Source organism: Candidozyma pseudohaemuli, assembly GCF_003013735.1.
Source record: "Candidozyma pseudohaemuli strain B12108 chromosome Unknown scaffold00001, whole genome shotgun sequence".
Taxonomy (NCBI): Eukaryota; Fungi; Ascomycota; class Pichiomycetes; order Serinales; family Metschnikowiaceae; genus Candidozyma; species Candidozyma pseudohaemuli.
Window position 1 is genome coordinate 967,267 of NW_020194435.1, and position 26,451 is coordinate 993,717.

At 44.9% G+C, this 26,451-nt stretch overlaps 13 protein-coding genes across 13 annotated transcripts; 6 read left to right on the forward strand and 7 right to left on the reverse strand.

The window, feature by feature from the left end:
• Positions 1-6: 6 nt before the first annotated feature.
• On the reverse strand, positions 7-7,083 carry MEC1 (protein kinase; the record flags this gene model as incomplete). The annotated part of the gene is made up of 2 exons (XM_024855869.1): positions 7-4,900; positions 4,961-7,083. The coding sequence occupies 2 exons, from the start codon at positions 7,081-7,083 to the stop codon at positions 7-9; spliced, it is 7,017 nt and encodes a 2,338-aa protein (XP_024715468.1).
• Positions 7,084-7,203: 120 nt separating this feature from the next.
• CKS1 (cyclin-dependent protein kinase regulatory subunit) lies at positions 7,204-7,512 on the reverse strand (the record flags this gene model as incomplete). Its single annotated transcript, XM_024855870.1, has 1 exon — positions 7,204-7,512. The coding sequence occupies one exon, from the start codon at positions 7,510-7,512 to the stop codon at positions 7,204-7,206; it is 309 nt and encodes a 102-aa protein (XP_024715469.1).
• Positions 7,513-7,722: 210 nt separating this feature from the next.
• Positions 7,723-9,150, forward strand: C7M61_000426 (uncharacterized protein; the record flags this gene model as incomplete). The annotated part of the gene is made up of 1 exon (XM_024855871.1): positions 7,723-9,150. The coding sequence occupies one exon, from the start codon at positions 7,723-7,725 to the stop codon at positions 9,148-9,150; it is 1,428 nt and encodes a 475-aa protein (XP_024715470.1).
• Positions 9,151-9,322: 172 nt separating this feature from the next.
• Positions 9,323-9,825, reverse strand: C7M61_000427 (U2-type spliceosomal complex subunit; the record flags this gene model as incomplete). The annotated part of the gene is made up of 2 exons (XM_024855872.1): positions 9,323-9,357; positions 9,444-9,825. The coding sequence occupies 2 exons, from the start codon at positions 9,823-9,825 to the stop codon at positions 9,323-9,325; spliced, it is 417 nt and encodes a 138-aa protein (XP_024715471.1).
• Positions 9,826-10,043: 218 nt separating this feature from the next.
• SUI1 (translation initiation factor eIF1) lies at positions 10,044-10,373 on the reverse strand (the record flags this gene model as incomplete). Its single annotated transcript, XM_024855873.1, has 1 exon — positions 10,044-10,373. One exon carries the CDS (start codon positions 10,371-10,373, stop codon positions 10,044-10,046), a length of 330 nt encoding a protein of 109 aa, XP_024715472.1.
• A 1,108-nt stretch (positions 10,374-11,481) lies between these two features.
• CDS1 (phosphatidate cytidylyltransferase) lies at positions 11,482-12,756 on the forward strand (the record flags this gene model as incomplete). The annotated part of the gene is made up of 1 exon (XM_024855874.1): positions 11,482-12,756. The coding sequence occupies one exon, from the start codon at positions 11,482-11,484 to the stop codon at positions 12,754-12,756; it is 1,275 nt and encodes a 424-aa protein (XP_024715473.1).
• Positions 12,757-13,597: 841 nt separating this feature from the next.
• On the forward strand, positions 13,598-15,079 carry SCW11 (putative glucan endo-1,3-beta-D-glucosidase; the record flags this gene model as incomplete). Its single annotated transcript, XM_024855875.1, has 1 exon — positions 13,598-15,079. One exon carries the CDS (start codon positions 13,598-13,600, stop codon positions 15,077-15,079), a length of 1,482 nt encoding a protein of 493 aa, XP_024715474.1.
• A 128-nt stretch (positions 15,080-15,207) lies between these two features.
• On the reverse strand, positions 15,208-16,197 carry C7M61_000431 (uncharacterized protein; the record flags this gene model as incomplete). Its single annotated transcript, XM_024855876.1, has 1 exon — positions 15,208-16,197. The coding sequence occupies one exon, from the start codon at positions 16,195-16,197 to the stop codon at positions 15,208-15,210; it is 990 nt and encodes a 329-aa protein (XP_024715475.1).
• A 230-nt stretch (positions 16,198-16,427) lies between these two features.
• NDH51 (Ndh51p) lies at positions 16,428-17,888 on the reverse strand (the record flags this gene model as incomplete). Its single annotated transcript, XM_024855877.1, has 1 exon — positions 16,428-17,888. The coding sequence occupies one exon, from the start codon at positions 17,886-17,888 to the stop codon at positions 16,428-16,430; it is 1,461 nt and encodes a 486-aa protein (XP_024715476.1).
• Positions 17,889-18,729: 841 nt separating this feature from the next.
• On the forward strand, positions 18,730-20,049 carry KTR2 (mannosyltransferase; the record flags this gene model as incomplete). Its single annotated transcript, XM_024855878.1, has 1 exon — positions 18,730-20,049. The coding sequence occupies one exon, from the start codon at positions 18,730-18,732 to the stop codon at positions 20,047-20,049; it is 1,320 nt and encodes a 439-aa protein (XP_024715477.1).
• Positions 20,050-20,140: 91 nt separating this feature from the next.
• C7M61_000434 (uncharacterized protein) lies at positions 20,141-21,337 on the forward strand (the record flags this gene model as incomplete). Its single annotated transcript, XM_024855879.1, has 1 exon — positions 20,141-21,337. The coding sequence occupies one exon, from the start codon at positions 20,141-20,143 to the stop codon at positions 21,335-21,337; it is 1,197 nt and encodes a 398-aa protein (XP_024715478.1).
• A 251-nt stretch (positions 21,338-21,588) lies between these two features.
• On the forward strand, positions 21,589-22,641 carry ERG20 (bifunctional (2E,6E)-farnesyl diphosphate synthase/dimethylallyltranstransferase; the record flags this gene model as incomplete). The annotated part of the gene is made up of 1 exon (XM_024855880.1): positions 21,589-22,641. One exon carries the CDS (start codon positions 21,589-21,591, stop codon positions 22,639-22,641), a length of 1,053 nt encoding a protein of 350 aa, XP_024715479.1.
• A 2,522-nt stretch (positions 22,642-25,163) lies between these two features.
• On the reverse strand, positions 25,164-25,718 carry RPL17B (60S ribosomal protein uL22; the record flags this gene model as incomplete). Its single annotated transcript, XM_024855881.1, has 1 exon — positions 25,164-25,718. The coding sequence occupies one exon, from the start codon at positions 25,716-25,718 to the stop codon at positions 25,164-25,166; it is 555 nt and encodes a 184-aa protein (XP_024715480.1).
• Positions 25,719-26,451: the final 733 nt, after the last annotated feature.

The window sequence follows — 26,451 nt, forward strand, 5'->3', positions numbered from 1 at the left end:
TGCACATCAAACGTATGGTGCCCATCCACCGTACATTTGCGCTAAGTTCTCCTTCGAGGTGGCCTCTTGTATCAATACATCAACTTGTCCATGAATATTCATGGGCAATCCCTCCTTCTCGTCAAGAAGACCACGAATTTTCCTCCTCACTTTTCTCAAGTGATCTTGTGGGTTTTCTTGAGTCTTCCAATCCAACAAGGGGTCATAGATTAAAGTCTCAAGAATATTCATCAAAGAAGCCTCATTCTCTCTCAAGATTTGTCCAGTGACTTCACTAGTGATTCTAAACGTTCCTTCGATTCCTGTAATTCCCATCGCATCGACCATATTCTGAGTCAATCTAAATGGCACAATCTCTGGAGTGGGTAGAGTAAGACCCTTTTCGAAGAGACAGTCAAAATCGATATGAAGTGCAGCGCCATTTCTTTTGAAAAATAGAAGATTTTCACAGTGACGGTCACCCAAACCAATAATATATCCGACAATGGACATAACAGCCGCTGTTCTAGTGTAGGCCTTTCGAGCAAGGTACCAGAAAGCTGGGTCTGAAAACTGATCGATAAACCACTGGTGAAGCACTGGAGGGAATTCATCGCATATCTTCTCAAAAAGGCCTACTAAAGCGGTCATGGCATTTTCGTCTGTCGCATAATTCGCTTTAACAAGCTTCTGTGCTTCATCAAGTTTCATGAATATCTTTCGATCGTGAGGAACCTTTCCATGCTTCTTTTGCTGCTCATGAATAACTGACTTCATCGTTTGGACATCTTGAACAAATTCAATAACTCCCATATCCTCGGCCAAGGGTATGACCGAATAGTTCTCGATCACTAGATTTCTTTTCCTGGCAACGTTATTCAACGACAAAAGCCTATTGATCATGTTAGAGAACTCGAATACTTTTGCATCTTTGCGCGTATCGTCCCTCTTCAACATGAGTCTATAAGCTTTATAATCCGTACCTCTTATTGTAATCTGCTTGGGCATTTGTAAAGAGTGAAAGATGTTGACCTCTTCATCAAAACCATCAAATGTAATCGAGGATGACTTCGGGAATGCAGATCCCGGTTTGCTTGTATGACGTGTTGCTGGAAGCTTGATCTCCAAATTAGTTTTGACAGGAATAACCAACGAGTCATACTTCTTATGTAAATCAGTTACTCCAAAATCTTCCGTCAAGAGCCACCGCTTTTTCTGTGATTTCTTAACTTTTTTGGCAGCGACACTTTCCAATGTTTCGAACAAACTTTTTGCGCTCACAATGGTTTCAGCTAGCAGCTTCGTCGCTTTGGAAGTGTTGAGAACCTTCAAAACACGCTGCCGTCTCACAGCATCTTTGGATTTAACATGCGACAATACATACCATAAACTGTGTTTTGGATATGCTGCGATCAAAGACTCAATGATACTTTGCATGAGGTCGACACTTGGCTGATGCTGATGTGTGATTCTCGAAAGTATTTGTGTGATGGATGTATACCACACATAAATTGGAATCGTATTTTTATAGGTGTTGATATCATGAACAATTTGGTTGAGCTTTCTCTCGGCATCTCTAGCCTTATTGGTTCGTTGAGCAAAATCAAGCCAGACCGTAATGAACTTGGGAAGGGCCTCAAAGATATAGGAAGGGCCCAATGCCAATGCTTTCAAAAAGTATCTTATGATTTGTTGTTCGAAATACCCGGAGGTGTCATTTTGGGACTCCATCAACTTACTATGATATCTTCCAAGGTCATAGTAGGGCTTTTCCCACGAGGGATCTAACTTGTAGGCCTTGGAGTATTCGGCGATGATCTTTGATGACGAGGAGTGGCTCGATTCGTCAAGCCAAATAGCGTATTGCAACTGATTTCTTGCTTGTCTCTCTGGTTTTTGTGACTTTTGAAAAGCAAGGTTATCCGACAACGTTTTGATAGCCTCGGTTTGTTTGCCTTGATCCCATAAAAGGTTCGCATACTCAATATTCGCTTCACTATCATCAAGAGTCATTGCGTTCATGATACACTTTGTGGCAAGGTCTAACCTATCACTTCGACGGGCAATCCGAGAGCAATCTAATAGGATATCTGACACATTGTCCAAGTTTCCAGTTACAACCGTCACTGCTTTCCTCATAGATAAAACGGTCCACTGGCTATCGAACGATAGGTCAGTATTGCTCATCCGCTCCTTCAATATTTGTTCAGCACTCGAATCGGTAGGGCTACCGTTATTAAGGACGATTGCAGCGGTGTCGTATAATATGTGTAGCTGCAACATGAATGTCGAATTCCTTGAGAACGAGGACGATCTAGACAGCGAAAGCGACTGGCCCAATAAAGAATAGATCTCCTCGATTGAAGAGTCAAAGGTGGTCATTTCACCTTGTCCCAACGCAAGAAGTGCTGATGCAAATTTTGAATGGAAAACATCTTCCACGTCAGAGCCACTTCCGATAATTCTAGTGAGCTTCAGCCACTTTTTCATCTCTTCCGTGTTTCCAATAGCAGTTGCAGCTTCGAGACCAACCATGCCCCAAGGTGGTGGTAGTTGACTGATCTTTTTCACCTTCGAGTTCAAGCGCTGAATAACTTGGTCATAGAGTCCGTGACTTGCCAAAGACTTAAGTAGCTTTGTATTACATTCAATTCGATCGTCGTATCCACCAATATCGCTGAGGACCTCGAATGACTCTTGCGCGATTGCCCAATTCTCATTATACTGAAATGTGTCGAGCTTCTCTGCCAAGTTGTCAGTGGAAAACTTCTTCAATACACCGTCCAAGGCATCGTAATCGTCAATGTTTGAGTATACGGATTGCAAAGTTGAAGTGATGCTAAGGTTATCGAGCCGATTATTAGTCTTGACCTTGCCTTCTCGAGAACACTTTTCGAGATAAAGAATGGTCCTCTCATAGGAATCACATTCAGAAGATGTGAGCGCTATGAGTTCCATTGGGATTTCATTAAGTAAGCTCTCGACATGTTCACGACTCTTCTTTAGAATAGATGCATCAGCCTTTGGTAGCGTGGAATCACTTAACTTATGCGTTGCAGAGGAAACCCATTCATTCAAATAATCGATGACTTCGAAAACAGCTTGATAACATGCCTTGAGTTCTTCCATCCTTTCTGTTGTCAAATTTTGACCGACGCCAAGTTTGAGTATTGTGAGGATCTCATCAAGAATATCTTTTCTCGCTTGTTGTTCGCCATTGACTATGTGACTCAATGCAACATACTTCAACAAGTATTGAGCGATAGAAATTTCATCGTCCCTGATGAGCAATGAGCAGGTTTGAAATATGACAGTCTTAGCCAACATCATCTTTCCGTGCTGCTTGAGGCTATTGTGAAGTGGCCTTCTCAAAAGATTCGTTGTGAAGTCAACGAGCCATTTGTCGTATTTCATACCGAGCTTGAAGTATGGAAATGATAGTGGCTCATACCGAGGTTCTGGGGCAAAGTACTTTGAAGAAAGCAAAGGCGTCAAAGTTGATTTATCAATTTCAGAAAATGAATTCCAGACTTCCGCTCTAATTCCCAGGTTAGAGGAATCCAAAACAGAGGTGTCTAAACCCATCACGTTCAAGAATCTTTGCATCGAGTAGGCGGAAAACAATTGTCTAATCGGATCGTTTGACGCCCAGAAATTTTTGATAACTCGGGATCTGATGAAATCACTCAAAAACTCCGCATTCTCTTTATAATCCTGAAAATCGTAAAGTATGACAATTCTTGAATCGATGGTCTTGAAATTGAACCTATTCGCGTCCAAAGCACCGATGCTTGCTAAGACTTTTGCACATTTGCTGGGAATCAGAGGATTTTTGTTCTTGAATTGCACTGAGACATCAAGGAGTGTTCTGACTAAAATCGAGATTGCATCTTCGCAAGTAGAGTCTTTGAAGTCATCTCTTTGACAATTGAGTTGGTACTTCGTAGTGAAATTGAGTAGATCATCAAGAGCTTGTTGGACAACGTACTTGTTGTTTGTTTGGAGTCTCCTTGTGAATTCAGGAAAGTAACTCAATTTTGATCTTGGTTTCATCAAACTGATGAAGGTCGCATCCAAGATTAAGTATTTGTCCAAATTTTTGATGAATGGAACAGAGAAGTAGTATAGCGCATACTTCTTGTATCTATCACGTAGCTCAAGAAATAACTTTTCAAGAATTTTCACTGCAATCTGTTTTGACTTGTGTTGCAAAGTATCGAATCTCTGGAAAATCAATGAGATTGTGATATCAAACAAAGAAACAAGTCTTTCCGAATCAAGTTTCTGTACGAGTACATTCCAACATTGTATAGCTGGCACCTCGAGAGAAGAATTCTCAAGTGAGGCCTGCAAGCATGTCGAAATTTGCCCCAATGCTGACGCGGCGGCCTCAATGTTTCGAGTAATCAAAAAATGAATGGCATTTAGAGAGCTGACCTTTTCAAGGAATGGTTTGATGCCTTTCATGTGATGTACATTCTCTGAGAATCGTTGAACGAGTTCGAGAACATGTTCACCCAAGATATATCTGACATAGTCAAACTTTTGTGAGTCAGGCTTCTGATTTGATCTTTTCGCATAATTGACCTTTGCAATGTACTTGATGGCACCGAATATTTTCGTTTCGTTGGCAATTTGTCCATGCTCGTCGAGTTGAATTTGAAGAAGGATGTACCATAAAACTTCCCCAATATTCGGGATCAAATCTGTTATAGAAAGATGTTGATACCGCGGACTTGCATTGCTTAAGACGTTGACAATATATTCTGAATTGATGACTTCGTCCTTGCAAAGATAGGTTGCCATGATTCTCGGGAGTGTTTTGGCAACCAATTTTGTCTTATCCATGTTGCAGGCATCAGCAATTTCTTGCACAAAATCATGTTTGTAGTATTCAAGGAGCCGTGGAGTTGTGTAGTCTCTTGTTTGGTTTAAAAAGAACCTTTTGGATATTCCTAATATTCCAGTAATTCTTGAGAACATTCTCGGCTTCTTCACAATTCTCTCGGCAATACTTGGTAAGTATGGAGAAAGAAGCTTGTATGGAGTCAATGATTTCGCCGTTGCGACGTAAAGAAGTGAATTGTAAGCGAGATTGACGTGTTGCTCATTTACTTCGCCAAAACAGTCAATCATCTTGATGAAGATAACACATAACCATTCACCCTCACAGACGATGGCCAACTCACTGAGCGCCATTAAGGTAGATTCTGCAAGGTGGATATGATGGCGGTCGCTGAACTTAATCCTAGATAGCGCCAGAAAAGTGAGTTTAAAAACCTTCTCCAGGTAGTCATCTTGGCGGTGAATCAAATAAAGTGGAAGAACCCTCGCAGCAATAAGACGAGCTTCACGACAGGGACTTGTAGTGACGCACTCAAGGAGGAACATATGGCATGGCTCTTGCTCGATGTCTTTCGTCAATGGTTTGAATAAGGCGAAGAGGTCAAAAAAGATAAGTAAAAAACCCACAAGCAAAGACGAGTCCTCCATAATCGCCTTCCTCTTGACATCAAGTAGTAAATCGCAAATGATTTCTCGATAAATTATATCAACATTTGACCCATCCGCGATTGAAGGTCGATCTGGCGAAATATCGCTGTATGGGTTTCGAGAGCAAAGCTTTGTAAAGGCAATCGATTCACAACTCTTGTAGCTGAAATTTTCAGAAAGAATCGCAAAAGCTTTTCCAAGAGCATTAATGAATGTAAGCAAGGATGAATTTTCAGCCAACGGCAGTCTCCCAGACTGTGATTTCGTCATTTGAGCGAGTGATAGTATGTAATCGAGCCAATGCTTCATATGGGGCTGACTATCTTGGCTATGTGATTGAAGATATCTCTTGAAAGATGTTTGGGGATCTGTAATGAAGTGGAGAGCCTTATTTATATCAGGTCGGTCTTCATCTAGGATCTGTGTTCTGAGATTGTCGAGCTCGGCGTCGACAAATGGAAGGGATGCTAGAAGTGCTGCGTTTGGTGGAAGTGGCACTTGAGTGATGACTGACTGTTGATGCAAAAGTAAGTGGGACAACTTCTTTATAGATGGTGGGAATCGAGAAGCTGATAAGATCTCCTCGATATTGTTCACGGTGTGCTGCTCTTCGAAGACGTTAATATCAAAGGTGCTGAAAAAATTATGAAGTAAGCTCTTTCGACGGCAGAAGACATAAATCCTCATGACAGATGAACACAACGCCTTGTTGAAATACTTGAATTGGAAAGCTATTTGTCCGCTCTTTCTAAAACTCTCAAGATGCTTGTGGATCCAGGTCATAAGGAAGGTCACTTGTGACCATTTAAGGCTTTCGTCCAATAGAAGGTTACTCGTCATGCCCAATAGTAGTACACTTTTGAGATTATCAGATAAAGGAATAAGGTCATCATCTTTGTCATGGAAATCGAGGGCATCAAGCACAAAACACACGCGTTTCGTGAATCCCTCGAGCTCAAGTTTGGTCGCGTTGGACGTGAGTAGAAGCTTTCTTTGGACGTCATAGTCGTTGACTATACTTAACAAGTGCACAGTAGCGTTCAAGGTATTTATCTGACTCCTCAAGTGATTAACTCCATTGAAGAGCGTGGCGACATTTTCCTTGAGAATCCGCACCAATGCCACTTGAACTTGTCTGGCGTATTTGAACCCATTAACATGAACAGTGACGCTGTTGATGAGCCCGATAAGAAGCAGTTTTATTATGTTCGTGACATCCATGTTGTTTGAGAATTGCAGTAACCAGCTCATGGAAAAATGTATGCCCCATTCGTACACATTCTGAATACCGAAGGGAACAGGTACGGTCTTGGTATCTAGGAGAACCAGTGATACTTCATCCGGTGTGATTTCAGCATTAAGTAAGTGCTTCTTTTTAGAGAGCACCAATGCAATGGTGTCCACTAGCCTTAGCAGGAGGTTCATCGTGGGGGATGGACCACCAGAGGTCTTCTCTGATCGTAGAGCCTCCAACTTGGCATTCGCAAAGCCATAGAGGTATAGTAGGAGTTTTTTGAAATCAGTATCCTCATCGGAGGTCACATTCTTTTTCACGTCGTCTAGGAACAACGTCAACTCCTCGGGCGTTGTTCGTAGATATGCATTTGACATTGTAGTATCGCCTATCGCGGTAGGATGATGATTGTTTGATGCGAGCGCACTATCAACATCCATACAAACCATACGTTGCTACAGTGAGGCATTCATCATTGCTCATCATTTCTATATACATTAACTCTCGTAGTTGATGGGTCTCTTGAAAAGTAGTATATGTGGCTCTGGCGCGTGTGTCTCGTAGTGCATCCATCCTAAGGACTGGGTAATGCCCAATCCTCGCCACTCTTCCTCCAACAATATTCTCAATGTTCCTGTTTCTGGGTTGAAGTAGTCCTGTGGAATAACCTTCAACATGTCCTTGGGCAACATTACGTGTCGATATTCGTTCGAGTCGTCGCTATATCTAGGACTGTAGTGAATCATGTCCAGAAATTCGAGCACCTTGGCTCTTTCCGCGTCCGTCAAGTATCTTGGCCTGCTCATAATGTAGGTGAACCGAGATAGTTAGCAATTGAGGCGTGCTGGGATTGGGTAATAAAGAATAGGTAAGTTCGGCTACAGCCAGACTCTCCCTCTCGGAGGAAAAAAGGTCTAAAGAACGCTGTTATGTCACGTGACCGCGATCGCGTCTCCCTCATTCAGAGATCCCTCGGGTGCATAACCAATCGAGGGAAGGTTGTTTGGGTCCAGACCATGACTAGAGTCGGGGCTGTTGTTACCGAAAAAAGTAAACTTCAAGAAAAAGGCTTTTCATTCTTCATTCCGACGTTACCTCTTGCCACATCTATTTCCAAAAAGGTCTCGCATGTGTATCTACTGTCGTTGGCGGAATTCGAACCGCTTCATGGAACGTCATTCCTAATCAACCTCCCCTTGAACACCCCTCCGGAAAAATTCCTCGAGAAATTATCCCAACTTGATGCCACATTCGTAGTTGCAGTACCTGTAGTCGAGGATTGGCATTTTTGGACCTTGCTACGGCGTTTCCAGAGTCTGTTTGACTATGTTTTGATCCAGACGACTCAATTAGAGCCCAACTGGACACAGCGTTATATGTGTCTCAAATATCTGGCGGTTGTGGCTAATGAACATTGCGAGCAGTTGGCCATGAAAGGACATGAACCAGACTTACTTCTTTTTCCCGAGAATATTGATCCTGAGAATGTCGAAAAGACGAGAATATTAGCAAGAAACATATCCAGTCAATTGAGGCAACAAGAATATTTGAATTACTTCATCGACCCTCTACAGCCCTTGACGCAAGAGATGCTGCTCGAGGTATACGAAACTTTTGAGAAAGATAAATCGAAATACGAAGCTTATGACGAGGCAATTGACTTGGCTTTTGCGGACTTGATTCATCAAACGTCTCATCGTCCCACAATTCTAGTTATTGGACCTGGCCGGGGTCCTCTTCTTGCGATGGCTGCAAAATACAGGGATAAAGCTGATGTTATTGCCGTCGAGAGAAATCCCAAGTGTATTTCCAAACTTAAATCAGACAATTCCAAGCTCTGGGATGGTAAGGTTTGTATTTATGAGGGTGACGTCAGGTCAATCTCAAGCTCTCTCGGTCACATTGACATTGTCATATCTGAACTACTCGGCTCATTCGGTTGCAATGAAGCCTGCCCTGAAATACTCACCGGATTTAAAGCTGCCATCATGATTCCACAATCAATTACTTGTTTCCTTAGACCAATTTATTGCTCATTGATGGATGAAAATATCAAAAGACCATACTTATTAAAATCTGATCAGGAGTTTGCTGTGGGAGCTGCTTCATCAGTTTTCCATTTTGACTTTCCGGGATCTAACAGCCTTGATCAGGTATGGCTGGCTAACTTCGATTTTCACTTACCAGATGTTGCAAATGCACTTCAAGGGTATTTCAAGGCTGACCTATATGGGCACGTCAGCATATCCAACTTGTATGTGGATGCCAGCACCTATGTTTGCTCTTCCTGGTATCCGATGGTATTCCCAATAAGGCCGGTTGAGTCCAGGATTGCAGTGACAATGGCGAGGCGAAGTGTCAACACCAAGCTTTGGTACGAATGGTCGGTCGGCGGGGACATCCATAATCAGGATGGAGGCCAATATAGCATATCTTTAGCATAATCAATAGTTTATAGCGTGCCTCGGTTCATCTCTTCTTTGATGAGGCTTTTCCTCATGTCGCCTTCTGTGTTTGTGTCTATCAGTCTCCTTATCACGGTGTCTTCGGCTCGGTGAGCGTTCTCTATTAGAGCTTGAACTTCTATGACGGTGTTTGGAATGTCTCTCTGACTTATCATTGCTCCTGGTTTCTGATGTTCGCTTCCTCTGCTCGCGTTTAATGGCCAATAGCGGGTCATCCGAGAAAGACAGCGAAGGAGCGGACTTTCCCACATTTGTGATTCGATCGAATGAACTCGTTGCATGATCTTTCTTTTTCTTCACAGCAGCACTTCCTTTGATCAACTGGTCCACATCCGTCAGCTTCAGAAGGAAGTCCTCTTCAACCTCACGGAAGCCGGATTCGTTCAACTTGTCTTTGTCCTTCTCTGGCCCATGCTCATACATCCAAGCAAGTTTATTTAGTTCAATCTTCTTGTCGTGGGGCATTGCATTGGGGTCATCACCGTATTGTAGTCTTATCATCTCCTCCTTCTCTCTCTCCTGCTCAATTTCCTTGGACCGTTCTTTTATCGCCTTGAGCTCTTTCAAGGCCTCCTGCTCCTTCTCCCATACTTTCTTCTGGTTCTTAACAAGGGCTGGGTTCCAGGACTTCTTCAAATTCAAATCGCCTGGCATCTTGAGAAGAGTATACTATGTGCGCGGCTTCTCGAATCGATGAGATAAGGTAAGGGTCTCACATATTCAGGAATATCGCCACTCTCCAACGCATGAATATTTCGTTTTTATCATGTCTGTGTCGATTTTCTACAATTCTATACGAATTTCTCTTTATTAGTCATCCGAAGATGTATTAAGATACACAACCAAAAGCAGTGACATCCTAGTAAACTCACTTAGAAACCGTGAATCTTGATGTTCTTCTTTGGCAACTGCAATTTGGTGATCAAGAACTCAGACACCTTGACTCTCTGGTCGCCTTGCATCTGGATGACCTCACCCAACTCGGAGTCCTTGACGATATTGCCGTTACAGGCGAAGTCCTTCTTCAAAACCTTCAAAATCTTCTTCAAGTCATATTCATTAGGAACACCCTGAACGGTGGTTAAGGTCTTACGACCGTTACGCTGTTGAATACGGATATGGATGTAGTTTGTGGCTTGAGCTTCGGAATCACCAGTGTCGGCGAATGGGTCTGAGGTTAGTAGGGGAACAAAGTAGCGCATGATAATGAGGACACATACCGAAAGAGTTTAAGTTTTGGATAGTAGACATAAAAGGGTGGTTGGTTCTCTGGTTGAGCTTTATTCGGTTGATGAAAATGTAAAGATAGGAATTTTTAGCTGACCTGATGAAAGTGCGACATGTCGTGCCAAAATGTCGCAGAATCCAGAGGAAATGCTGTAAGGGGGTCATATGTCGTTAACATGACATGAATTCCGTGAAAAACAAGGTCTGGGTGATTTTGCCCCCATGGTTCAGCTAGTGGTGATAAAAATTTTTGAGGAGTCACTTGTTAGTGGTTTTTCTAATCCCCTCATATAAATTCATGGACTGCGCATTATCAGCTCAAAAACGTGAATTCCGGAAACTCCACGCCAGTTGCCGTAAATTTTCATTCGATGGAAAAATAAAATATTTCCAAACCAATTCTGAATTGATATTATGTGGATATGTCTGTCCACAAGAAAAGTAATTTTCTCTTCCTTATCATTTATCCCTGTATCAGTGGCAGATCAACGGTTGCGAAAGATAGCAACTACCAACAAATTCCCACTACAGTCAGCCGCTCTTCTACGATGTCTTATATACTCTTCCTAACACATGTGCCATCTTCTACTCAAAAATCCCCCCTTTCCCCATCACACGACCTCTCAGTTACCCGTTCCGCTAAATTAAGTGATGCTCTTGCCGTCAAGTCGGCACGATAACGCACATCGCTAGTACGGGAAGGTACTGCAAAAACCATGTGCAAAATATGGTGAGGAAATATTTCAGGCTTGATCCGTCTGCCCTGCGGAGAATCACGGACGTGCTCACACCCCTCGCGTGTATTTATTTGCCGTTGCTTCGCCAGACTGTCAAAATTCCCTCTTCAGGAACTCTCCCGCAACCAGTTGCAGATTATCGCTACCAAACTTTTTTCACCCTACCATTCACACAACGGGCGCACTGGCATTCTCTCCTCGCATCTGCAGGAAACTCGACAAAAGTGAGTTCAACAAAACCGGCAAATCATCTGGTCTCCAAATCTAATTCCACTGCTGTCTAGGTTATCGTGCTGCCACCACAATTGCTTCCTTCCTTTAGAAACTCAAACCACAATAGTGCATTATGGCAAAGGATAGAAAGCAAACTACAAAGGCAAGCAAGCCTCTGGAGAAACTGAGCAGCGAGGCCACTCCACCTCCTATAGTGTACAACGATCATGAAAAGAAGAAACAAGCCCTCATCACCAGAACAATCTGGTCTCTCGTCATGCTTGGGGGCTTCCTTTTCGTTCTAGCCAGCGGCCATTTGCCCCTCATCGGCTTTGTCATCTTGTGTCAGATTCTCACATTCAAAGAGATCATTGCCTTGACGGCCGAGCCGGCCAGAGATAAGAACATCCCATGGAACAAGTCATTGAACTGGTACTTCTTGATCTGTACTGTCTACTACTACGACGGTGAATCGGTCTTTGAATTCCTCCAGGACGAGATTCTTTCTTCCAACGCATTGTTTTTCTTCTACAAGAGTCACAAGTTTCTTGCCTACTCTCTCTACATTGCAGGCTTCATCTTCTTTGTTTTCACATTGAAGAAGGGCTTTTACAAGTTCCAGTTTGCTCAGTTATGCGCTACCCACATGACGTTGCTTCTAGTGGTCTTCCAGTCGCACTTGATCATCGAGAACATCCTCAACGGTATCATTTGGTTGTTGGTCCCAGCATCCCTTGTTATCGTTAATGACATCTTCGCTTACCTTTGCGGTATTACTTTCGGCAGAACTCAGTTGATTGAAATTTCTCCAAAGAAAACGGTCGAAGGTTTCCTCGGTGCATGGATTTGTACCGGTGCTGCCGCTGTCTTGGTCGCATGGTTGTTATCCATGTCAGACTACTTGATCTGCCCAGCCACCAACTTGTCCACCACTGTGTACAATTACCCTCACTGTGAGCCAAACCCCGTTTTTATCCCACAAATCTACCAATTGCCAGATAACGTCGCGGAGTGGGTGGGTCAGACTACCGTCACCTTCAAGCCCCTCTATTTCCACAGTGCAGTGATTGCTACTTTTGCTTCTCTCATTGCCCCATTCGGCGGCTTCTTCGCCTCGGGCTTGAAAAGAGCCTTTGGTATCAAGGATTTTGGTGACACTATTCCTGGCCACGGTGGTATCACTGATAGATTTGACTGTCAGTTCTTGATGGGTTCATTTTCCTACTTGTACTTCCAGACATTTATCTCGTCTAGCAATATTGGCTTGGGTAAAATATTGCAAATGGCCGTATTCAACTTGACCACAGCCCAGATTTTCCAGTTGACCCGGGCCTTAGTGAAGTACTTGCATACTTCTGGTCAACTCAGCGAAGAAAAATTGCAAACTGTTCTCGACTTATTGAACTGATCATCAAGCTGCACACGGAACATTTAATTCTTGGAAAGTCGATTCATATATAACCAGAATTATTCTACTTGTCTCAACACAAATTGTGTGTAATTAAAGAAAATAAAATACGAAAAGCATAGTGTCGTATCTCATCCTCTTTGCCGCAATTGATCTGGCTGCAAATGCACTCTGAGGAATTACGCTCTCAACATACTACTTGCACCTCACTAGAAGACGAACCAAGTAGCTTAAATTGAAACTTCCAAAAAAGTCATATAAGATTACGCTTTTGGATGTACCTCTCGGCGAGACGTCGAAGTCATAGTTAAAGCGTATTCACTTGGCGAGAACCGTAAATCTCTTACAGCACCAAGACCCTTGAATCAGGAATAATGCCCATTTTGGTCCATTTCGAGAGCAAATCAGGAACAGGGCGTTTGCTGGCTATGATCGATTTGGGCGAGATCCAAGATCTGGTCGTGGGCTCATTTCGAAAGAAGCTGAAGTGTTTCCGGATTAGGACGCCAGCACGTTTGACAGGGAAAAACTAAGATCTGAGAAAAGGCTAATGCTGGTGCAATACTGCACATAGACGCAAGTCGCTGGGTAAGCGGGCCCAATTAGGAAGGTGGTGCTGCAGCTTTTTCGCAGCCAAAAAAACTGGCCCACAGATTCATGTTTGATGTCATTGAAGAAGAATCAAAGGATGCTGGCTCTCACAGCTGCTCCATGCTCGAAGCCGTGGGCCCAGCATGATCCGGGTGACATATAAAGTCTTCGATGCATCCCCCCCCTCCCATCCAAACTCACATATTTTTTTCCTAACCAAAGATCACCAACCCCACACATTCGTTTCGAAATGATCTTCATTCTTTCGTTCTTATTCTTCATCCAAAGTATAACGGGTGTACCAGTCCCTGCCGTTATCACTCGTTGGCACACTGCTGAGGCTGTCACCTCCACCCACTTCTACACCACTGGTACCACCACTGTGTGGTTGCCTCCTGTTGAGGTGCTTATCTCTGGTGATTGCACCACAACGTTTACCATCACTTCGGGCCAATGGGCAACTACTCCAGTCACCACCACATCTTACGCTGCTGGTCAGCCAGGTGGTGACGATCAGCCAGAGCCCACCCACACTGACAATGCTCAGCCTAACAGTCCTGCTGAGACTACTACTGCTACCACTGCTGAGACCACTGAAAACGCCCCAGAGAACACCCCTGACAACACTCCTGACAACACTCCAGAGAGTACTCCAGAGAACACTCAACAGACCCCAGAGAGCACTTCTGCTCAGAACACCGCTACTGAGAACTCGTCTCCAACTTCTACCGCTGCTTCTACTTCGTCTGCTGCTCAGACTACCTCAACTGGTAACAACGATGACAACTCCCAGACTACTGCTTCTCCTTCGTCCACCTCAATTGAGGTTAGTACGTCTGCTTCCACCACCGAGTCATCTCTGGCTTCTGCCTCAGGTGGTGCTAACGTTTTGTCTGTTGCTTCCCAAAGCGGATACAAGTTCTCTCTGGCGCTCAACAAGCTCAAGAGACCAGATGTCATTGTCTACTCGCCATACGCCAACGATGGCTCTTGTAAGTCTTATGCCGAGGTTCTGATTGACTTGATCTTCCTTAAGCTGATGGGCTTCTCCAAGATCAGAACTTACGGTGTTGATTGCAACATTCTCAGCGCCGTCCTTCCACTCTCTTCCAAGTTGGGCTTCACTGTGAACCAGGGCTTCTGGATTTCTGACCAAGGTGTTGACTCAATTGACGACTCTGTCACCAACTTGATCGACTACGCAGACAAGAACGGTTGGGACATTTTTGACTACATCACCATTGGTAACGAGGCCATTATTGAGGGTTACGACACCGTCTCCAACTTGATTGCCAAGATCAAGAGTGTCAAGAAGAAGTTGCAGGATGCTGGCTACAAGGGTAAGGTTACCACATCCGAGCCACCAATCATCTACAGAAAACACCCCGAGTTGTGCACTGACTCCGACATCGACTTCGTCGGTATCAACTCCCACTCCTACTTTAACACCAACTTGTATGCTGACGAGGCTGGCGAGTATGTCGCTTCTCAGCAGAAGGAAATCGCCAAGATCTGCTCTAAGAAGACGGTCATCACAGAGACAGGCTACCCATCCAAGGGTATTAAAAACGGTAACAACGTTCCTTCGCTTTCAAACCAATATGCTGCTCTCAAGTCCATTGTGGATGCCACTGATGGCGACTGCACTATCTTGAGTTCGTTCAACGACTACTGGAAGGACCCTGGTCCATATGGTATTGAACAGGCTTTCGGAGTCATTGGATTCTTTTAACTTTCTACATTCGTTTATCTTCCGCTTCTACAGCGACCTTCTGCATCAAAATAACTTAGCATTTATACAATAATATGAAGAAATAAAATATTTAATGAACCCAACCAACCTTTTGTAGCCTTTTTTCCTTAAAATTCAATGATTTTTTCCGGGAAGTACTCGTCAATGAGAGCTTTGTAGTACTTCTGTAGCTCATCCACATCATACTGCTCATCCGTTTTCGAATACAAGTCGTATTTGTTGAATGCCTTCACCGCCTCGAGCATTTCTCTGTCATGGTCATCCATCAAGTAGCTGTAAGCTCTTTCCTGGTGCCAAGGGTAGAATGAGTGGTATCGAATCATGGCAAGAGCCTCTGGCGGTAGCGTGGAGTTTGCCTTGGCTATGTGGTACATGTATTCATCGTGACCCCACGAAAGCATGACGGAATCTAGACCACAGTTTTTGGAGTAAATTCCGTATTTGGTGTTGTAAAGCGGATTAAAGAAGTCAGGGTTCTTGGAGAAGCTATCGGGAAAAATGATCTTTTTCAGGAACTTGCATCCAACGGGAAATGTATCCCCAACAACGTCCCACTGTCCCTTGGAGTCGAAAAAGTAAAGAAGCTTACCCAAGTCATGTATAAGACCAACTAACTGCATCCATCGTGGCTTTCCATCCCTTCTTATGGCTTCAGCAGTCTGTAGAGCATGGTCGATTTGAGTGAGCTCTGTGTCCGGGTCACTTTCATCAAGAAGCTTATTGAGTCTTTCTAGGCCTTCCCAAACTGACATCTTCGCCCTCACTTTAGTCTTGAAGTTGATTCTCGCTTGAATGTTGTAAGCTACTGTCTGCTTTTCATGTTGTTCTTCGTAAAAGTCTTTAACACGGGAGCAGGCTAAATCGTATTGCCTGAAAGACTTTGTGTCGATATTTTTGTAAAACTCAGACTGTTCAAGCCAGGACTGGTCATCTTCCTCAGTGGGTTCCTTGACCTGATGATTCTTCTTGAGCTCCTTCTTGATTTTATTCACCCTGAGAACATCATCGTCGAGATCTTCTAGTATTTTTCCACTTCTAGCCTTAGTCCTTGGAAACACATCATCCTTGTTTCCAACTTCTGGCTTTTTCACGGACATCAGAGGCATCAGCGTCTGAGAAGAGGTCTAGTCGTTGCGCTCTTATGTGATGTGCGCACATGAAGGATTAAAGGACTTAAGGATTACAGGAAGATTTGACGTAAAAGTGGTGATTAGATATACACAGAAGAACGTTCTAATGAATGCAAGTCGAGGTTTTGCCAAACCCCAGAGGAACCCCAGTGGTACCAGTGTGTGGTGTGCTGAATAGTGCGAGCGGAATGACAAGCTTAGTGGTGGGCAGGAATAGGGTTGTCGGCAACCTTACCATCAAGAATCTTACCAGATGGTACCCAGCCACCAAGTTCAACATTGTGCTGCTTCTGGTAGTCGGCAATTCTCTCCTCCATGACGGGTCTGAAACTCTTGATCAAACCCTGGATAGGCCATGCAGCAGCATCACCCAAGGCACAAATGGTGTGGCCCTCAATCTCCTTGGTGAGCTCGAAGATTTCATCAATCTCTTTAACGGTGGCTTGGCCAGAGACAAATCTGTCCATCATCTTCTGCAACCACGTGGTACCCTCTCTACATGGAGTACACTGGCCACAAGACTCGTGCTTGTAGAATGCTGCGAATCTCTGAATAGCTCTGATGATGTCGGTCTGCTTGTTCATGACAATGACAGCAGCGGTACCCAAACCGGAACCAACATCTCTCAAGGCATCGTAGTCCATCAAGACGTTGTCACAAGTCTCCTTGGGCATGATTGGAACGGAACATCCACCAGGGATAACACCCAACAAGTTGTCCCAACCACCCTTGACACCACCGCAGTGCTTCTCCAACAACTCCTTCAATGAAATGGACATCTCCTCCTCGACGGTACATGGCTCATTGACATGACCGGAGATACAGAATAACTTAGTACCAGCGTTTCTCTCACGACCAAAAGAAGCAAACCAGTCGCCACCTCTTCTCAAAATGGAAGGGGCAACTGCAACAGTCTCGACGTTGGTGACGGTGGATGGTCTACCGAACAAACCAATACCGGCAGGGAATGGAGGCTTCAATCTTGGTTTACCAGCCTTACCTTCGATAGACTCAATCAAGGCGGTCTCCTCACCACAGATGTAAGCACCCATACCTCTGTGAATGTAGATGTCAAAGTCGTAACCGGAGCCACAAGCATTCTTACCAATCAAGCCGTTCTTGTAGGCCTCGTTAATAGCCTGCTGCAAAATGACAGTCTCGTTGTAGAACTCACCTCTAATATAGATGTAAGCGGCGGTAGCGTTCATACCTCTACCAGCCAAAAGACAACCCTCAACCAACTTGTGGGGGTCCTTTCTGATAATTTCACGGTCCTTACAGGTACCTGGCTCACCCTCATCGGCGTTGACGACCAAGTATCTGGGGCCAACGTTCTTTTCCCATCCTGGAGGGTTCATGAACGACCATTTGAGGCCAGAGGGAAATCCAGCACCACCTCTTCCTCTAAGACCCGACTTTTTGATCTCGTCCAAGATCCACTTGTCTCCCTTCAAGATAATCTCTTTCGTTTTGTACCAGTCACCCATTTTCATGGAGGACTTCAAGTCGTGACCATAGTTGCCGTAGACATTTTGGAAAATACGGTCCTGGTCCTTCAAGCCACCATGGACTCTGTTAGGGTTGGCCAGAGGGTCGGCAGCAGTAGCCAACAGTCTGACATTAAGTTTCTTTGCACTTCTGTTGAAGTTACGAAGCATTTTAAAGGTGTGGAGCCGAGTAGTTAGCTTGGTGCAAGTACACTATTTTTTTTGTCTTTTTTACCCACTCACTGGTACTAGCGTGCGGGACTGTGTAATTGGTTTTCTTGCGCTACCATTGGCCAGTTGACGAGCGGCTTTCTCGAACAATACAAATTACAATCCGGAGAATTAATTTTGCCTTAGGTAGATTTATCGGATGTAAAAAAATTGGACTACATGTCTGTTCTCGGCTAATACCAGAAAAATGGTCAATATAATTGGCAAACAAGAACATGATCACGTGACAACAATTGATGACGTTACGTATTGAATGTAAAGTGGCAGGCACTGGGGCTAGATGGCACACAAAATCATCTGTCGAGGAAAATGACTACATCTTTAAATTCTTGAGATGTAAGGTATTTGTAATTATCTTGACGCCGTTTTGTTTGGAAATTCTCGGTGTCCGGACTTGACTCTGGCAACTTGGCTGCGAAAAACCGCTATTCCCCAAACAGCGTCCGATCTGCCGTGGACAATTAAACTTATAGACAAGAAGGAAGTAAGAGTGTTTTGATATTGGGTTTCGTGAAACTACGTTTTATGAAGAAAATAAAAATTACACGTTAGGTCCGAATGCTTTCATGCTCATTCGGAGCCTCATCACTGATTCTCTTCGAGTTGATGCAAGCAATAATTGAGCCTTTAGAAAAAGTTGGAAACGACAAAAGCACCTGGCTTTCTTGAAGTGGAAACTTCAAGTCGATCAAGGCGAAGAATTCATACTTCATGATTCCGAAGATGTACTGGTGCGACTTCAAGCCATCATACTCGAACCTTTTAGATCTTCAACACTGTGATGGTCTACCTTACCTTTGTCTCGGTGGCATTTCTAGCGCTCGCTCTACTTATACCGAGAGAGTCATACAAATTTCATGAATTCCACGACAATGCGCTCAATAGCAGACTCTATCCAGTGAACGAGCCACCAATATGGGAGAAGATAAAGACCTGGAGCCCTGCAAAGAGCTCCAAAAATGGTATACTTCAAAGCTTACAGCAATATAATCCCGCTCATATTGGCCAGCAAAAGCTAAGCTCCAATTCCTTCTTTGAAGAGGTCCACTTTGGTAAAGATAGGCAGCAGATAGGCAGAGAAAATGCCACCATCGTGATGCTCGTCAGGAACCTGGAGCTTAAAGGAGCTTTAGATCTGATGAGATCTCTCGAGGACCGTTTTAATAAGGATTATAAATACCCTTGGGTCTTCCTCAATGATGTGCCTTTTGATCAGGAGTTCATCGACAAGACCACCATGATGGCCAGCGGAAAGACATATTATGAGCTAATTCCACCGGAAGACTGGAATATGCCTGCTCATATAGATAAAGACAAATTTGAGCACAATCTCCAAAACTCCTGGGACGTTATATACGGACCGTCTCGCTCTTACAGAAACATGTGTCACTTCAATTCAGGTTACTTCTACAGACAGAAAAGGCTACTCAATTACGAATGGTACTTCAGAGTCGAACCGGATGTGGAATACATGTGTGACTTTCAATACGATCCCTTCACTGTCATGCGTGAGAACAAGAAAGTTTACGGTTTTGTGCTAGCTCTTCCGGACTATGAGAACACTATACCGACACTATGGCCAACGGTGGAGGAGTTTATCGAAAAGTATCCGCAACATCTCCACCCTAATAATGCATACGATTTCTTGACTACAAATGAAACAGATGTTTTCTTTGGAGTTGATAATCCACACAAGCACCTCTACAACTTGTGTCATTTTTGGTCAAACTTTGAGATCGCTAGTCTCGAATTTTTCCGAGGTGAGGCTTACGGTGCGTACTTTGATCATTTAGATAAAAGCGGAGGATTTTACTACGAAAGGTGGGGTGACGCTCCAGTACACACAATTGGTGTGTCTTTGCTTCTTGATAGAGATGAGATTTATCATTTTGAGGATATCGGATATTACCATGCCCCATACATGGGTTGTCCCACATCGGAAGATGTTCTCATGGCTAAAAGATGCATTTGCCGAGATAAAGCTTTTGATGGCGAGCCATTGAAGGGAATGGAAGTAAGACCGCCTAGTTGCATTCCCAGATGGTGGAGATACGGTAGTGGAAAGACTTTCTTGAATGAGGCGGAATACACCTTTCGTTGATCGTTAGTGCATTTATGTACCGCGCACTACCATACTATCAATGCTCATCGCATTCCAAATTTGTTCAGGTTGAATCTGGTACTCGCAGGCTATGGGAAAAGGAAAATTGAAGGCTGCTTTGAAGCACCAAAAAGAACAAGAGGCTGCTTCCAAGCCTAAGGTTAAGGACCAAAAGCCAAAGAAGGAGGTTGCTGCTCCAGTTGAGGAATCAGAGAGCGATGAAGAGGTTGAAGAGGACATCGCGGATCTTCCCAACGAAGGTGCCCCCTTGTCCCACAAGGAGAAGAGAATGTTGAAAAAATTGATGAAGAAAAGAGCTGCTGAAACTAAGGCCAAGAAGGCTGATAGCGAAGCTGAAGATGACGACGAGGAGGAGGAACAAGAATTGGATCTTGAGAAGCTAGCTGCATCTGAGAGCGAGAGTGAACTCGAAAGTGAAGACGATGATGAAGATGACGACGAGGAAGAAGAGGAAGAAGCTGAGGAAGAGGAAGACCCAGAGGCCGAGGAGGCCGAGGACGTTCCTTTGTCTGATGTGGAACTTGATTCCGACACTGATGTTGTTCCTCATTCCAAGCTCACAATCAACAATATTGCAGCATTGAAAGAGTCTCTTGTGAGAATCAAATTGCCATGGGAGAAGCATTCTTTTATCGAGCATCAATCTGTTGTCAGTGCAGAGAACACTGACGCTGGCATCAAGGACATATATGACGACACAGAAAGAGAGCTTGCATTCTACAAGCAGGGTTTGGATGCCGTGAAGCAAGGCAGGGCCACGCTTTTGAAATTGAAGGTTCCATTCTCCCGTCCTCTTGATTACTTTGCTGAGATGGTTAAGTCTGATGAGCACATGGACAAGTTGAAGAACAAGTTGTTGAAGGAGGCTGCTGACAAGAAGGCATCTGAGGACGCCAAGAAGCAGAGGAAGTTGAAGAAGTTTGGTAAGCAGGTGCAGCATGAGACTTTGCAACAGAGAGCCAAACAAAAGAGAGAGACTCTTGACAAGATCAAGTCTTTGAAGAAGAAGAGAAGCGCACACGAGCTTGAAGACGACAACGAATTTCAGATTGCATTGGAAGAGGCCACTGCTGATGACAGACCTACCAAGAGGAACAAGCCTAATGGTAAGCGTTTGGCGAAGGACTCTAAGTACGGTTTCGGTGGTAAGAAGAGAGGTCTGAGGAAGAATGACGCTGACTCGTCTGCTGACATATACAACCTTGGTAAGAAAGGCAAGGGTAAGGGCTCGAGGCCCGGTAAAAGCAAGCGTAACAGAGCGCACTAGGCTGCGAAATAGGAATTGATAGAAGACGTCACGAAATGTACACCCTTGTAATTATCCATCTGTAGAGTTTGCCTTATCAACTCAAAAACGTGAAGGGACTCTAAAATTCTTTGAAATTGACATTCTTCAATTTCACCACGTATGAGGCCCTTTATTCGTGGCTGGACCACTTGGCGGGTCTGAAACGCGAGTTATACGAGCGAAAATTGAGGTTCGTGGACCATACTTAATAGAGATAACTATACACCCAAATGGACAAGGACGCTGCTAAACAGAAATTCATTGGCGAATTTGACGCCCTTGTGACCGAGCTCAAGGAGATCTTGGTCAACTATAACATGCCCCAGGAGGCCATTGAGTGGTTCACCAACTCATTGTACTACAACACTCCAGGCGGTAAGTTGAACAGAGGTCTTTCTGTCATTGACACTTACTGTATTTTGAAGAATGTCAAGGTCGAGGACTTGTCGGCTCAAGAATACAAGAAGGTGGCTATTTTGGGATGGGCCATCGAATTGTTGCAGGCGTACTTCTTGGTCGCTGACGACATGATGGACCAGTCCAAGACCAGAAGAGGTCAGCCATGCTGGTACTTGAAGCCTGGTGTGGGTAACATCGCCATCAACGACTCTTTCATGTTGGAGGGTGCCATTTACATGTTGTTGAAGAAGCACTTCCGCGAGGACCCTTACTACGTTGACCTTTTGGACTTGTTCCACGAGGTTACTTTCCAGACCGAGTTGGGTCAGTTGTTGGACTTGGTTACTGCTGACGAGGAGCACGTGGACTTGAGCAAGTTCTCTTTGGAGAAGCACTCTTTCATCGTTATCTTCAAGACTGCTTACTACTCGTTCTACTTGCCTGTGGCCTTGGCTTTGTTCGTGTGCGGAGTCACCTCCGAGAAGGACTTGCAGCAGGCTAGAGACATCTTGATCCCATTGGGCGAATACTTCCAGATCCAGGACGACTACTTGGACTGTTTCGGTACCCCTGAACAAATCGGCAAGATCGGTACCGACATCAAGGATAACAAGTGCTCTTGGGTGGTGAACCAGGCTTTGTTGAAGGCTAACGCTGACCAGCGTAAGCTTTTGGACGAGAACTATGGTAAGAAGGACGACGAGAGCGAGGCCAGAGTCAAGAAGTTGTTCAACGAGCTCGAGATTCCAAAGATCTACCAGGAGTACGAGGAGGATGTTGTGGGTCGTTTGAGAGCCCAGATTGACAACCTTGATGAGAGCAGAGGTTTGAAGAAGGAGGTCTTGACCTCTTTCTTGGGTAAGGTGTACAAGAGATCCAAGTAAATAGACCCGGCAATTAGCTGAATATCTAAACACAGCGCGTTTCTAGCTTGTCAATTTTCTACACATTGCTCTTCTAATCCGTGTATTGATGCGAGGTTATGAAATAGGTGGTGGCATTAGACGTTGACTCTCTCCAACTCCTCTCTACCAGCCTTGGTGTACAAGTACTCGTTGTACTCAGTGGCCTTGGAGTTGATGGTGTAGACGATAGCACCTGGGATGAGGACAAAGAGAACCTGGTTCTTGAATCTTCTGAAGACATTGAAGATGGAGTTGTGCAAAGCACCCTTCAAAGGTCTGGTGGCGTAAGGGGAAACAGTGTACATGTTGATGTACTTCTGCTTGGGGGAGCCCATGCTTCCCCACCATCCCATGTAAGTCTTAGCGTGAGGTCCAGCCATTATTGATGATACTAGGTGGTTTGAGAATCGCTGTGACTTGAAAAGTGAGAAAAGGGTCTGGTGTAATTGGCTGCGCAACGTGCTGGACTTTACGCGGGGCACGAAAGTTACGCAGGCAGCTCGATCCACCTAAGCAAACCAAAGACATTTGGGAGGTAGTTTCTCGTCAAAGGAGGATACATCGATAAATATCTTATTGAAGCTTTGTTTATGTTGTTCATGGCTCGGGGCGCACGGGTGTGGGTAACAGCGGCAGAGGTGGTCCAACGAGAAGAATGCTGAGTTGACCGTACCTCAAATTAAGGGATGAATTAATATAGAAGCTGGCGAGGCGTCAGTTCCAAAAGATTTACCCTACTAGGCTATTTTAAAACCTCTGGCGTGTGTGTGCAACTATCACATGTGAGACAAGCAGTCAGATCTCTGCGCTAACTAACAACACCTTCCAAATTCGAATGCCCTTACGACCAATGTAGGAAACACCACCAGCAAACACTCGAAAACAATCCAAACGAAAACACGTAGTCACCCGCTATCACCTGGCAACGCAAGAAGCATACCGGGTCACATTCGTCTAGACCGTCTTTGCCGTTTACAAGATAAGCTCAAGCTACGCCAAAACTGAAACGGCAGGAATCCTTCCCGATAGAAAAAAACCCACCCGTCCTGGTCATGTCATGGCTGAGTGCATCTTCACTATTGGCTGCGAAAGTCGTTGAGGCGAAAAGTGAAAGCCACCCTGAGGCCTATACACGGTAGCGCCAAGGCCCCCCCGTTGGCAGTGTCAAACAACGACAGCCTGCGCAGGCCAACATCGTACTATTATTCCCGGAGCCCGACTAACTCCTGACTCGAGCTCTAACCGAGGGCGCTTTGTGTTATTGTTTTTGAGTTACACGGAGCTTGCTTTGCTCGTTGCAACGGTCTAGAAGGCAGCGGAAAAGCCACTTTTTGCACGGAGTGCCAAATTCACATATGCTTCCAAGTGCATAAATTTCCGAATTTTTCCCAGCGCCGTTGCAACGAAAAAAAGCAGGGTGGCTGCGAAAGGAGGGGCGGAACAACCATGTCTGGCCGCAGCCGCACCTTGCCGTATACAACGGTCCAGCAATTAGCGTCGATTTGCATAGAACTTCACATGCCAATACAGGCGACACAACTCTCTGGGCAGAAAGTTTGTATGAAAATGGCTAGATTTTTTTTACACATGTTGTTCCAGACCATCTAATTTCGTCAAAATAAACATCGTCTAAAAAAAAAAAAAAGTCAGTGCTAAACCGCTTTTTTTCCCTCCCTCCCACTTTGTGTCTTCGCAGCCGTCCTGTGTCTTTTTTCACTGGGAGTGCTCGGCTGCAATTGCGCACGAAGTCTGGACTCTCGCTGCATCCCAGCCTTTACCTCCGGTATTAATCCGGCCCGTATAAGAACCATGGGGCAGCCGCTTGGATCCCCCCACATACCCCATTCGTTCGCTACATGTTTTTCGTTGATACCGCCAAAAAGTCTTTGGAACTCGGCCTCAGTTGGGCCCGCCTAGCTTCGCAGCAGGTGTTGAATGTTGCACTTGTATTGGTGCTACTATTTGAGGGTGTAATTGAATTTTCAGAGCAGGCGGCGTCGGACCTTCAGCTCTGGATGAAGGTGATCCGCTCCAACAGCATTAATTGAAAAACACACCACCAACTTATACCCATGACAGAAATATTTATCCTTATTTATAGACTAATATACCTTATAGACGTGCTTGGAGTGCCATGCTCCAGATCAGATTTCGGCGCGAGACCACCGGAGATCACCAACGGTCTCATCTCAAGAAACTTTTGATCTCTACCTCGAGACCAGTTTCTTGAAGATGATTTCGACCTGTAAGTTTGAGAAACACTACCGTCGTTGAGAAATACTACCGTCGTTGATATAGACGACAGGTGCAAATTTGCCCCAGTACGGACTGTCGTATCCTGGCGCTAAATGGTAAGCCAGTTGAAAGCAGTCACAGACCTCTTTAAGCATGAAGCAACTTACGCCTCAACCAGCTTCACATTTGAATCGACAATCTACAATCGCATATCGCTGGTATCTACATGGATTCTCCTCGTGATATTTATTAGATGTACAGGGGGCTTAAGCACCGATACGCTTCAAGTGGGCCAATCTACCTCTCTGTCTGGAGTTCAATCTTGGCTGGACCTTGTCGGTGGCCTTAGCGATCTGCTCCTCCTCCTCAGAGACAATGAGTTCGATGTGAGATGGGTGGGACAAGTAGGCGTTGGATCTACCGTGAGCTCTGTAGGTTCTTCTTCTGTTCTTAGGAGCCTGGTTCACCTGGATGTGGGTGATCTTCAACTTGGCAACGTCCAAACCCTTGGCCTCAGCGTTAGACTGAGCGTTCTGCAACAAGTCCTTGACGTAGTTGACGGACTTGGCGGGCCATCTGGCCTTCTGGACACCCCACTCCTTACCCTGGGCGGTTCTGCCGATAGAGTGGTTGAATCTTCTGAAAGGAATGGCTCTCTTGTGGTCCAAGACATCGTCCAAGTATTTCTGAGCCTTCTCCAAGTTCCATCCGTTGATGGCCTGGGCGGTCTCTCTGGTGTTCTTGAAAGAGACTCTCAAGTAAGCACCACGAGCAGAGGCCGACTTGGCTGGGTTGACTGGTGAAGCAGCGTAACGAACCATGGTAACTGTGTCGATGGAGTTGTGGTGGGAAAGAGTTTTTGAAATTTTTTTCCTCTACCAGTGTGCGACTGCGTGGGAGTGCACTCAACTCCACTTTCGCACCTTGGAGCACCTAGGTCTGAGCCCTAGCCTCGCGCACGTGACACACCATAAAACGGTCCACCCCACAGAGAAACCCACTTTACAGAGAACAGTGAAGGATATCTTAAAAAAAAGTTATGTTTAGAAAAGTGACCCAAGATCGCCGGGATCCCCTTCGAACTTTCCCACCGGATATGCATTCCTACAGCGGGGCTGGTGGGGCATCGTCGCAGCTGTAGGTTCACGAAGAACAGGTACCCGCTTGAAACACCATCGGTTAATTGAACCTGAAAAAGCAAAGAATACAATCCTCCAAAGAACGTTGCAATTTTGGGTAAGGAGCATGTTCGAAGATCTCCGACCCCAGCACTAAGCAGGAACACAGCAACAATGGCAAAGTAACCCCCTTCTATGTTTAGTGCTGCCGTTTTCCGTTCTGGCGCCAGACCTGCTTGGTTTTCTGCCCGTTCCACCAACCTGCCTATTTCTCGATTATTACGTAGTCTAATTACTGCCGTGCGTTTTCCACAGGCTACCGCACCATCTCATGGTATTGCAGCTTCAAGGAGCTTTCATCGAACCAAGCAACAGAAACACATAATTCCCAAAAAATTCCAACAAGAATAGCAACACCAAGGACATTGCGGGCTTG